This window comes from Marmota marmota, unplaced genomic scaffold, assembly GCF_001458135.2.
Source record: "Marmota marmota marmota unplaced genomic scaffold, marMar, whole genome shotgun sequence".
NCBI lineage: Eukaryota > Metazoa > Chordata > Mammalia > Rodentia > Sciuridae > Marmota > Marmota marmota.
This window is the reverse complement of record NW_026000108.1, coordinates 977,677-990,114: the sequence shown is the minus strand read 5'-3', so window position 1 is coordinate 990,114 and position 12,438 is coordinate 977,677. Positions and strand designations below refer to the sequence as shown.

The 12,438-nt window shown below is 58.7% G+C and overlaps 1 protein-coding gene across 6 annotated transcripts in view; it reads right to left on the bottom strand.

The window, feature by feature from the left end:
- Nucleotides 1-205: 205 nt before the first annotated feature.
- Nucleotides 206-12,438, bottom strand: part of Uvssa (UV stimulated scaffold protein A) — a 32,945-nt gene continuing 20,712 nt past the window's right edge. For 3 of the 6 annotated variants that reach the window (XM_048784022.1, XM_015481865.2, XM_015481869.2), the window contains 5 exons: nucleotides 11,237-11,408; nucleotides 10,670-10,795; nucleotides 9,165-9,390; nucleotides 8,555-8,663; nucleotides 7,789-8,232 (listed from right to left, as the gene is read on the bottom strand). In XM_048784022.1, coding sequence (XP_048639979.1) covers nucleotides 7,889-8,232; nucleotides 8,555-8,663; nucleotides 9,165-9,390; nucleotides 10,670-10,795; nucleotides 11,237-11,408 — 977 coding nt within the window. In that variant the 3' untranslated portion in view covers nucleotides 7,789-7,888. Of the gene's footprint in view, nucleotides 4,723-6,082; nucleotides 6,258-7,788; nucleotides 8,233-8,554; nucleotides 8,664-9,164; nucleotides 9,391-10,669; nucleotides 10,796-11,236; nucleotides 11,409-12,438 lie in introns of those variants that run through there. The other 3 variants (XM_015481867.2, XM_015481868.2, XM_015481866.2) reach the window with 3 other exon arrangements.

The window sequence follows — 12,438 nt, the reverse complement described above, 5'->3', positions numbered from 1 at the left end:
AGGACCGTGGGAGGAGGCGAGGCTGGCAGGAAAGAGAGGTCCGAGGGGCTGAGCATGACTGACACAGCAACTTGGGAGCAGAGACCGCGACCCCACCTGTGGGCTCTGTGAAGGCAGAAGCACTGGTTACCCGGTTACCTGGCTACCCAGTTACCTGCTTACCAGGTTACCCTCTCACCCTCTCAAGCAGAAAAAACCAGAGGACCCAGGTTCCAGGTTTATTTATTTTTGAGTACTAGGAAATGAATTCAGGGTGCTTTAAAGTCTTTTCATCTTTTTTAAAATTAGATTTTAGAAAGGGCTAGGGCACAGCACAGTGGGAGAGCGCTTGCCTCGCTGTGTGAGGCCGGGTTCCGCCACCAGGACTGCGAAAAGGAACAGGAGTGCAGGAACACAGCACCCGGGAGCGCTCACAGGAGAGCCCAGGTAGACACTGAAACTGAGGGCTGCAGCCAGGAAGCGACTCTTCTGTCTCAGGAAACACACACAGTGGACTAGAGCCAAAGCACCCAGAGGAGATGGTGCCGGTCGAAGTAGAGATCAGTGGAATAAAGCACGGAAAGTCAACGATGAACAGAACCAGTGGTCATGTCTTTGAATGAACAACAAAGTCATGAACCTTTAGCCAGTCTGACCAAGGGAGAAGGAGGGAGGAAGGGGCGAGAGCAGGGGAGAGAATCCAAGCACTGGGCACAGGGAGACGTGAGCAGCAGCAGTCCCGCCCAGCACAGGTCACCAGGGGGCAGGACGGCTCCTGGGCAGAGTGAGCTGCTCCACGCACTCAGGTCACCACCAGCTAAGGAGTCTCACAAAGCCCAGGGCCACAGCGTTGCTGGTGAACCCCAACCAGGGCTGGAGTGATGATGACCGGTCCTCGCAACTTCCCAGCGCGTTCTGGGAGGCCAGCAAGACCCTGATACCAAGGACGTCACAAGAAACATGACAAACCAACGTCCCCTAAGAATCCAGATGCACCACACCAGCCGACAGACCCAGCAGCACAAGGAGAGGACCCACCCCAGGGCAGGAGTGCAAGAGTGTCACCCACGAGGCACCCGGGAGGCCCCAGCCTGATCAGGAGAAGGGGAAAGACCATCTCACCATCTTGAGAATGGAAAAAAAGCGTTTGGCAGTGAAACAAAAAGCATTTGCTAAAATACGATCCTTCATGACAAAGGGACAATCAGAGGAGTAAGGGGACTTTGCTCTGGAAATGTGATGCTACAGAACACAGCTGGCGTCACACTCAGCAGGGAAAGGCTGAGCTGCCCCTGAGATCAGGAGCAAGACAGGGGCCTCTGCTCTGCCAGGTCTGGTCCTCACCAGGCAGGAGGTGCCAGCCCAGCAATTAGGCAAGACACAGGCACAGGAAGCACCCAGCCTGCAAAGGGAGAAGGAAAAGATCCCCGTTTGCAGATGACACAACTGTGCACAAAAAAGTGTTTGGAAAACACACACATACACACACACACACTTAGTTAGAACCAACAGATTAGCTTAGCAAGGTGGCAGGATACAGATCAACATGCAAAAATCGGTTGTATTTTTATACATTAGCAACAAACAAATAATTGAAAAATGGAACTCAGAGAGCAAACAAATTTATAATAGCATCAAAAAGAACACTTAGGAATGATTTATTATTATTATTATTATTATTTTTTGGCACTGTGGATTGAACCCAGGGTGCTTAATCTCTGAGCTGCATCCCCACCCCTTTTCATTTTTTACTTACTTATTTATTTTCAATATTTATTTTTTGGTGTAGAAGGACACAACACAATGCCTTCATTTCTACGGGTGCTGAGGATGGAACCCGGGTCCCGCCCGTGCTAGGTGAGCATCCTACCGCTGAGCCATCACCCCAGCCCCTTCACTTTTTACTTTGAGACAGGGTCCCACTGAGTTGCAGGGTCTTGCTGTTCCAGGGCAGGGCTCCTGAGAGCAGGAGGAGGGCAGGCCCCAGTCCCACGATCGGTAGAAAGGTCCAGACCCTGCTGCTCAGAGTCAACAGGAGTGAGCCTACTGAAGGGACAGGAAAAGGGACAGGGCACTCTCCAGGCTCCAGTTTTACTTGGGATCCAGAGAAGTTTCTGGAGAGTCCCACCCAAGTCCACCTTGACTGACAGATAACATCATCTTTCAAGACCCACTGCTGTAACTCTGGGTCACCTTGGCCCATGCTCACTATTTCTAATTGAATTTTTAACCATAAACCCTTAATTTTATGTTTAATGCACCAGGGATTGAACCCGGGGCACTGAACCACTGAGCCACAGCCCAGCCCTTTTTATGTTTAGAGGCAGCCTCTCACTATGTTGCTTGGGGCTTCCCTAAGTTGCCGAGGCTGGCCTTGAACTTACGATCCTCCTGCCTCAGCCTCCCAAGCTGCTGGGATGCCCAGCGTGGCCACTGCGCCCTCATCATCAACATTATTATCATTTTTTCTGTAGCTGTAGATGAATAGAATGCCTCTATTTTATTCAGGTGTTCTATGTTGTACTAAGGGTCATGCGCTCTGCCACTAAGCTTCAGCCCCAGCCCCATCATCAACATTATTTTGAGCCTGCATTTCTCCTGCAGGTAACAAGTAGTTTCCTGAGAAATGTGCCACATCCTGTCCACTTTGGCCAGGCAAGGTTGCAGGTAAATTGCTTCTTAGAAAAGAAAGCATGTGGGGGTCGGCACAGTGGGCCCATGTTATAGAGTCATCCCCTTAACCTCCTGTTCCCACCACTCACATCTGTCTGCTCCCCAACATCACTAAACTGCTGAGGCTGGCCTTGAAATCCTCCTGCCTCAGCCTCCCCAGTTACTGGGGTTACAGGTATGCACCACTGCAGCCAGCTTCAATTTTGTATGAACACTCATAAAAACTCACTGAAACTGTAAAACACCACTAAAGACAATTAGATGGAAAGGTATCAAAAATTCATGACTCAGAAGACAAGATGGGACTATTTCCCAAAATGATCTATAGACTGAATACAATCTCTATCAAAATCGTAGGGTTTTTTTCCCCAAAAACTCACAAACTAATCCTAAAATTCATTCTATGCAAAGGACCCAAAAATAGCCAAAAACACTGAACAGAACAAAGCTGAAGGACTCATGTTCACCAAATACGGAATCAACCGCAGCCGCAGCACCGCAGCAGCAAACTGCTGATGGGCCAGAGAGAGGACTGCAGACTGGGGGCCAGGCAGGCCCAGGCAAGAGGAGGAGGCGGGCCACCTCACACCTTACACAACTCAGCCTAAAATGGACCCAAGACCAGACTAAAAACTAGAAATAGGAAAGTCTTAGGAAAAAAACTGAAGAGCGGATCTTTGTGACCTGAAATGAGCAATGGCATCACAGACGTGACGCCAAGAGCACAAGCAACAAAAGAAAAAGACACACACACGTTGGACTTCAACAAAATGATGACTCTTAAAAGGTGCTATCGAGAAGGCAGGAGGCAAGAGGTATCGGCAAGTATCAAGGGCCTGGTATTCAGACTCTCTGCAAAACTCTCACAACACAGGACACATACCCCATTAAAGATGGGAAAGATCTGGGTAGACGTTTCTCCAAAGAAGACCTACAGATGGCCAATAAGAACAGAAGATGCTCAACATTGGTTATTACAGAGATGCAAATCTGAACACGAGCAAACCCTTCACGTCCACAAAGACTCGAGAAACTAAAAAGTCAGGTGACCCTGAGCTTGGTAAGGAAGCAGGCCAGTGGGACTTGGGCTGCTGGCGGGTGCAGGACGGAGACCCTCCCCATGGAAGGGGGCCTGGCAGTTCACTGAAAGGTGGGGCATGGAGTCACTATGCCCCCTGGTGTATCCCTTGGGTGGACAACCTCTGTCCACCTTTGTCCACACACGCTCACAGCAGTGCTATTCCCAACAGCCAAAACGTGGGAATACCCCAAAGGTCAAAAGAGGAACACCCGAGGAGCCTCTCGGCTCCAGGTGATGCAAAGGAAGGAGGACTGAGGTGCCACGGGTCTGACAACATCCGCCAAGGGGCAGTAGCGCGACGAGGACACCTGTGAACAACTCCAGATCTGAAATGTCCAGAAAAGGCAGAGGCAGACCCGGGCAGGAAGGGGCCAGCGGCTCCTGTAGGGCAGCAGAGTGCTCTGGAGTGCAGCCGCGTGAGCCCACACTGCCCCTGAAGCCACACTCCGCAGGGGGCAGGGGCCTCCTCAGCACCCTGCGGGGGAACTAGGGCCACCGAGGCCTGGACTTGGCCTCCACCAGGGTTGAGTTCCCATTGCGGGCACAGTGACAGAGCGTGGGCCTCCCAGAGCTGCTCTGCTCAGAGGCAGCCTCCGGGGGGTGCAGCGTGGGTGGAGGGCAGGAGGTGCCGACCGTGGGCCCGTCCATGGGCTCTGACCACACCGCCCAGTGCACAGGCTCAAGAGAACCACAGGATGCCCCACAGGGGACACGTAGCAACCAGGTGGTGGTGGCCCCCAGGCAGGTGAAGGCCCCCACTGCAGGGCATCTTGGCACACCATTTCCTGATGTTGACCACACACAAGAAAGGCTCCTTCCCAGATGGACACCCACACTCCCTCCCCCATGCTGGCAGAGGAAGAAGAGCTGATGATCAGGGGCCACGGCACAGCCTCTAATTCAGCGCATAGTTAAACTGGTTTGCAAACTTCTCGTGCTTCTTCCGGTCCACCTGGTTCATGGCAGTGACCACTCTTCGCACAGCTGCCCTGTGGGGAGAGCAAGGCAACACGTGGTCAGGGAGGCTCCAGCCGGGGCTCTCGGGGATTGGGCACTGCTTGTGGATGGCTGTGCATTTGTCCAGGCAGGGGCCCTGCCCTGGGGAAGAAGGCCTCGCCTGGGGACCAAGAGGCAGCACAGGGATCCGGATCTTGCCAGGCCTAGCTGTGCCCAGGAGTGAGGGCACAGCCCACCCTACCTCATGGAGAGCAGCCCTGGGGGCGTGTGCAGCTGGGGAATGCATGATAGACACACAGAGGAAGGCAAGACACAGGCTGCCCCCAGACCAGCTCAGGGGCCGTGGTGCTGAAGCCATAAAGCGGGGACACATCCTGGGCCTGGAGCCCTGAACGCTGCCAGGCACTGCTACTGGCTCTCCCTTCAAGGCAGGGCTGTGGAGGTCATTTGAGGTTCCTTCTGTGGCAGACTCGAGGCCACACAGCTGTGCGAGTAGTGGGCTCTGAGGCCCTGCATCCACCACAGGTCTCACTGTACCCAGGAGGAAGCAGGAAGGAGGCCGGAATGGATCCCTAGGCCTCCACTGCTCCCAGGCAGAGGCACCCAAGAGCCCTTCACATCTGACTGAACCACTGGACACCAGCCTTATACCCTGAGCCTCCCAAAGCAGTCCCACCCAGGTGCCACTGGCAGCCCCTCAGGCCCACGCACCCCGCTGGCCCCCACTGCAAGGGAGCCCTGTTTCTGCTGACCCCACTGGCCAGTTGCCGTCAACACCAACAGCCTTCCCTGCCTGGTGAGCCGAGCACTGCAGGTGCTCCCAGGCACGAGGCTTACGGGGGCAGTGGGCATGGCCAGGCAGGCCCCCCAGGGCCTGGCATCAACCTCAGGGGGAGGCAATGGCTTCCTGGGCCTTACAGCAACACTCCAGGTCCTCTTTGAGCAGAGCAGGCTGATGCAAAGAGAAAAGAAGCAGGTCCAAGTGGCCGCCCTCTGCTGAGCAGCGCACCTGGGCCTGGAATCAGGCGGCAGGGGCTGATCCATCTGCCAGCCTTTGCAGTGGCTGTCCTCCCTGAGGCCCTGCAGAGAGTGCAGGCACTGATTGGGGCACAGCAAGGCCAGGGCCTGGCCCTCTGGGGTCAGCCAGGTAGGGCATGAAGGGTCCACTCTGAAGCAGCTGGCCCTTGCCCAAAGCCACCGGGAAGCAAGGATGGCAGCCTCCCTGGGAGAAGGCTCAGGGCGCCCAGCTGCAGCTGGGCCCCTAACAACCCCTGGGATGGCTCTGCCCCTGGCTGGAGCTGGAGGCTGCCAGGGAGAAGGTCCAGGTGGCCCCAGAGGCCCTCCTCCAACGCCCAGACCAGGGGTCCCGGAGGCGTGGCGAGCAGCTCTTACTTGGCGAAGACCTTCTTCCTGAGGCGGGCCCGGCTGGTGTTGGCTCGCTCTCGCAGGTCCGTGAGGTTGGGGTGCTTCTTCCGCTTCCCTTTGCCCTTCTGGCTGTACCTCGACGAGCCCAGGTCTGCCCCTGTGGCTGCCTCCACGTCCCTCATGAACTCCGGGTCCTGCCAGTCTAGATAAGACCCAAGGGTTTCAGAAGCCCTCCTGGGGTGGAGGGGCTCGGGGAGAAGCCTCCGGCTGGGGCCAAGCAGGAGCCCAGGGCCCTGTCCTGATGGGGTGGGGCCAGGCTCCAGCTCAGGCTTCCCACAGTGGAGCCAGGTGAGGACCGGGGTGAGGACCGGGTAGAGCTTACTCCCTCTGCATCCGGCATGGCCCCACAGACTGCAGAGGACTCCACAACCCTCAGAGGTGCCTGAGCCCCCAAAGACCCCTGTGGCCCAGACAGGCAGGGGGGAGCTAGGTCAGGCCTCCGAGGCCCGTCGTGGTACAGCCATGAGCTTCGAGGCAGGCTGTCAAACAAGGCTGGAAGTGAGGGTTTCAGTGCCTCTGGAAGGTAATTACTGGACTGCAAACTGGACAGTGACCACTGAGCCACTGTGGTGCTGTTAACAGGCTGGACAGGATCAAGGTGAGGGAAGGCCCAGGACGACAGGCAGTGGACAGCTTGTGTTTCACTCGTCCACAGACAGCCTGGCTGTGGGTCTCAGAAACAGGTAGGAATTCAGCCCAACAGGGTGCCCTTCCTGAGAGGACTGGGTACCGTGTGCCACGGTTGTAAGGGAAACCAGTGCCACCCAGCCCTGCTGGGCAGCCTCCCCAGGGTCAGGCCATACCCAGTGCATGAGCAGAGCCCTGCTCAGAGGGCTGCTGGAAGTGAGCCGTGTACAGGCCCACTCTGGCCTGGGGGCCGGGCGGGGATCCTGGCAGCTCCCCACCAGTTCCTGCTGGCCTGCCTCTGCAGGCTGTGGAGATGGACGACCAGACCCTGGGCCGCCTGGTGTGGAAATGCCATCCCAGACCAGGGCAGTGGCGGCAAGGCCATCCCAGCATGCCTATCCCTACAGGTGGACCTGGCCTACAGCAGGGTGCTCACCCCGGCCCCACATGCCCACAGGGCTAGGGAGCAGTGCCCGGACACAGGGAGCCAGCAAGGCCAGGCTGTGGTGGGCACGGCCATGGAGGGAGAGGCTGTGCCCAGACAGATGGTGTGGCCTCCCCAGGAGGATTTTTTTGAAGTGAAGGAACTCGGGGCTGTACAATTCAGATCCAGGGACGATTAATCCAAGATTAAGGAAAACTGTCTAAACAGTTTATCTCCCAGTAATAAGAAGGCGTCACAGTTTAGGAACCCGGTGAATGGAGCAATTGTTTAAACACAAGGAAAAAATGCCAGCATCCAGTGGAGACGGAATGAGCACCTCAGGAAAATGAAGGAGCAATTTAAAAGCCTTTGAAGAAAATCAATAGACGCCTCGGCCGCGCGGCCTTCCTGGGCGCCGACGGGCCCTGCAGCGCCACGCGCATTGTCACTGAGGTTAGCACCAGGGAAAAGAAAATTGCCCCGTGTGTGCGGGAGGCGGGATCGATACTGCAGTTAGTAAAGAGACGCTATTTCACATCTGACTGGCCAGCACCGGGGCAGCCGCGGCCTGATACCTGTTTGTTAACAAGCCACCGAGGGCTGGAAATCAGACTCTTCAGGCTCGACACAGAAATAGGCACTTAATTTGCTCCTGAGTGTGACCACCAGGGAAGGCCTTGCCCTGAAGATGAACAGGTCAGGGCCCTCCCACTGCCCAGGGCTTAGGCACCGGCCGGTGTCAGGATGAAACCCAGCATTTGTGTCTTAGGACCCAAGGGCAAGAAGCTGCTGAGTGGGCCTGCAGACGCGTCCCCCTCTGAGGGAGGGCCTGGGGCTACAGCGCAGGCTTGAATGTCCATGGAGACAGCCAGCAGGTCGGAGCTGCCAGGGTGGGGGACCCCAGCCCGTGGAAAGGCAGGGCAGCCTGCCGAGGCTCCAGGAAGCACAGCCGTCTGTGGATGCTCACCGCTGCCCTGCTGCTCAGGGGCCCTGGGTCCCTGGGCACCCAGCAACTCCTGCGGCCAGGCTGCAGCAAGTGCCCTGAGGGCAGGAGGGACAGGTATCTCTGGATGGGACAAGGCAACGGCCCCATCAGGAAGGAGGACGGAAAGCAGGAGAAACGAGCTGGCCTCCTACACTCGGCCTGCTCCCTCTCCCGCCTCCACCTTCCACTGAGGAGAGATGCAGGATGCAGGACCTGACCCTGCAACTGCCAGCTTGGTGGCTTATGGAGGGTGTGTCCATATCCCGACAGTGGCCTTGCAGGTGCTGGTCCCCAACCTGCCTGTTACTACAGCGGAGGCTGTGGCTTGAGAACTGTGAAGAGTCGCCCAGGTTGACCCTGTGGTGCCCCAGGCTGTGCCCTGGCACCCCGCCCCCACACCTACCTGGGCGTGACTGCTTGTGTGGTGGCTGCTGCTGCTCCCGGGTCCTGTCCTCTGGGTCCAGGGGCCGCCCCTCATCATCTCTGGGGATGATCCTCCCATGGAAAGGACACTGCAAAGCAAGCACAAAAAGACTGATGGCAAGGAGGTGGGGGCTGTAGCTCCCTGGGCACAAGTGCCTCTGGGGGGGGACACACTGCCCTGCAGTCACGTGACCTTCAGATGTGAGTCCTGGGAGGTGCACAGCAGGGGCCCTGGTCCTCCCAGACCTGGGGCTGTAGCTGCAGGAGCCTGGGGCCTCCAGTCAGTTGTTAGTGGTGACCTATTTCTCCCTGCTCCCTCCAGCCTGGGGTGAAAGTGGGCAGCTGTGGGCCAGGGTGTACCTCTCCCTTCCCAGGGCTCTGAGTCCACACAGACTGCACTGCTGCAGAAGCTGAGGGGCCTGGAAGTTGGCTCTGGGCCCCAGGGCAGAAGACCCCAAAAACAATTCTTGCTGGTCAGTGGCTAAGCCATTTCTGCCAACGCAGGGCAGCCCCTTCTGCAGGCTCCCAGTGCCCACAGCCCTGTCCTGGCCCAGCCTCACACCCACAGAACACTCAGGCCGCAGCCTCACCTTCAGCCGGTCCTGGCGCGCACAGAGCCGGCCATCGGGTCTCAGGGCCCGGCACCGGTGCTGCACAGGCTCAAACTTCCCTGCAAAGGTGATGCGGCGGCTCTGGAACACGGCAGGCACATCTGCACTGTCCACCTCCTCTTCTACCTCCCGGGGCTTCCAGAAACGGTGCTGAGATTCAGATCTGCCGGTGTACCAAGTCTCCTGACGCTCATCTGCAGAGGACCTTGGAGGACGGTCACACCTGCCCTCCTGCTCTGTGCTCTGCCCTCAGGGCCCCAGGACAACAGAGGCAGGACTGTCCCGCCCTGCCCACCAGCCTGCAGGCAGGAGCACGGGCATTGAGCAGGGGTCCCCACTGGGGAGACTAGCCCTAGAAGGCCTGCCCTGGCCAATACCATCTGGGGGTCTGCAGCGTGGTCCAAGGCAAGGGCCCCGCCCCCACGGAATGCAGGTGAGTGAGACGCTGGCCTCCCCAGTGGGGCTTGGGGCCAGCTAGGACCCACTGGGTCCTCCCAACAAGATGCTCAGGCCTGACTGTCCTGGAGCCTAACTGCAAGGGGCCCTGGGGGACCCGGGTCAGGCAGGCGGGAGGAGGGCAGTGCTGCCTCCAGGTGTGGGGCTTCTGAGGGAGGAGCAGCAGCTAAGCCTTTCAGTCCCCAGCCAGGCTAGTGGCCACTGGCTGGGCTCTGAGGCTAGCCACTGACCTTTAGCTACCTGGTGACAATATGTGGAGGGACAGCTCCCAGAGTGCCTCCTACAGACCTCTCTGCCCTGCTGCTCCTCCCGCCTGGCCTGCCCGACCCCACCCTCCAGCGGAGCAGGGCAGGCAGGATAGAGGCAGCATCCACATGCCTCTGGACCACAGGTCTAAGCCATGGGCTCAGCATTCCCCAAACACCCTCAGGCTGCTGCAGAAGCTGAGGGGCCTGGTAGTTGGCTCTGGGCCCCAGGGAAGAAGACCCCACAAACAATTCTCTGCTGGTCAGTGGCTAAGCCATTTCTGCCAACCCAGGGCAGCCCCTTCTGCAGGCCCCCACTGCAAGGCCATCCATCCTCACAGGAACAGGCCACGTGGCCACAGTATGAGCCCTGGGGTCACAGCGGCATCACCAGCCCTCTGCCTCCCGAGAGCTGGCCTCCACTGCCCTCAAGCCAACCTAGCCAAGCCCGGTAAGACTCCACCTGTTTTCCCAGTGAGCCTCCCTGCCCTGTCAGCCCTGGCCCGCCTGCCAGCCCAGGTCCCACTGGGGTAGGCAGGGTGCCTCTGGCTGGCCGGGCAGTGATGGGACCTGCTCAGTAGCACCCCATGAGAACCAGGACTGCGCTGGATCAAGAGGTGAAGCTGGGCTCTCTAAAGGCCTGCATCCCAGAGCCCCTGCGAGTGCTCTCTGGCTAGTCCCTCTCTATAACAAGGCCCAGCCTCCCTGGGCGGCTCCCAATAGAGCAGCAGCCAGGCTCAGGGAGGACCACGTGTTCTGGAGCCACAGGCACCCTGGACTCACCTGAGGATCTTCCCGGTCACCGGCTGCTCCTGGCCCCAGTAGCACAGGTCCACTCCAAAGGGTACCACGGGCGCCCGGGCCCGCTCTTCCGCCAGTTTCTGGGCCTCCTCGGGTCCCAGTGGAGCCCTGAGAGCAGAGCAGAATGTGCTGTCACTCCTGGAGAGGGCACAGCCCAGTGCAGCCCAGACCCAAGGTAAGACCAGGGAGCCAGGGCCTCAGCCACATCAGTCCTGTGAGCAGCCTTGTCCTAGCCGAGCAGTGCTCTGGTCTCTGGCCCTCCTCTGGCTGGGAAACCTGACATCTGTCTCTCAAGACCTGAGCAGTGGTCCAGCTTCAGGGCCTCTGGGGGTGAGCTGTGTCTAGAGAACGTCTATGGGTCCTGCCCCACCGTGCCAGCTCTCTGAGCAGCCCTGCCCCACACAGAGGTCAGCAGGTGCCCGCTACCCAGGGCTGCACAACCCAGGTGCCCTCAAGGGAGCCAAAGAAGGCCTTGCACCCCACTGGTGCTCTGGGTAGTCAGTGACGGTGCCAGGCAGTGGCCCAACAAAGTGGGACATCTGGGATCACCTGACAGAGGAGGGTAGGACAGGAGGCAGGCAGTCGTGGGGCCGCCACAGCTGGGCAGCAGCAGAGGTGGGGTCCGACGCCTCCTCGTCCCTTCTCGTCCTCTTCCTCGCCTGTGAGCCCTGTGCAGCTGCATCTTTCTCCAGAGCCTGCAGAGGGGCTTTGGGCTCCAGCCCTGAAACAGACACATGTCCACTGCTGACTTCCACCCCATGACCTGGGCAGATCCCGTGAGCACCTGCCACCTCTCGGTGCCCAAGCAACTGGGACGCACCCTGCACATGAGAGCCCATGATCCTCCAAGGCCCTGAGAAGTGGTTCCTGTCACCTCCCCCTCTTGGACAGGGCCTGGAGATACCCGCCCCGTGGCTGCCAGTCAGATGCAAGCTCCCAGTGAGTAGAATGCCAACCTGGAGCACAGCCCCTGGCACCAGGATGGCAAGGCCACGGGCACAGTGGCACACTGGCTTCTGCAGCCATGTCCATTCTTACATCCCTGGGGCGGAACAGGACAGATCCTTCAACACCACCAAACCCCGCCATCCCTGCTATCCCTCAAGGCCCTGCCCACCCCTCTTGCCCGTACCAAGGCAAGGACTTGGGTCTGGCCCACCCTGACCTTTGCTCGCCTCTCTCCCAGGTGGGGCACAGGGCAGGTAGGGGTTAGGACTCCAGAGGCACGGCCTGCCTCTGCCACCCTCCCCTGTGCACCCGCCAACTGAGGTGCTCACAAGGAGCCGCAGCAGCCAGTGGACAGGGGAAGCCCAGCACTAGAGCGAGCCGACAGGAGTAAGGCTGCTGCAGGGCAGAAGGGTAGCAGGGACTCTGACCCCCCCGGAGGACACACACTCCTGCAGTGAGAGTCAAGGGCACCTGTGCAGGTACCAAGGTCCTCATTTCCAGAATCTGGAGGAAAGAAAAGGAAGCGCTGTGGAGAAGAGTTGGGAAATGGTGAGCCTCGTTTCCTGGAGACGGAGGGAAACTGTGGCTGGAAATTCTACAGGGAGTTTAAGGACATCAGAGAAAAAGCCATACATCTAAAGAAGGACAGTCCTACTGCAGCAGCATATCAACAGCACGGTGCGCAGGGCCGGGGAGGGCTGCTCCCACGGCTGAGGGCCTCCAGCCTGACTCTCCACCCTCTCAGCCTGCAGTGAGGACCAGGGCCTCCTCGACGGGAGCCTCAGCAGGAAGGGCCCAGGGAA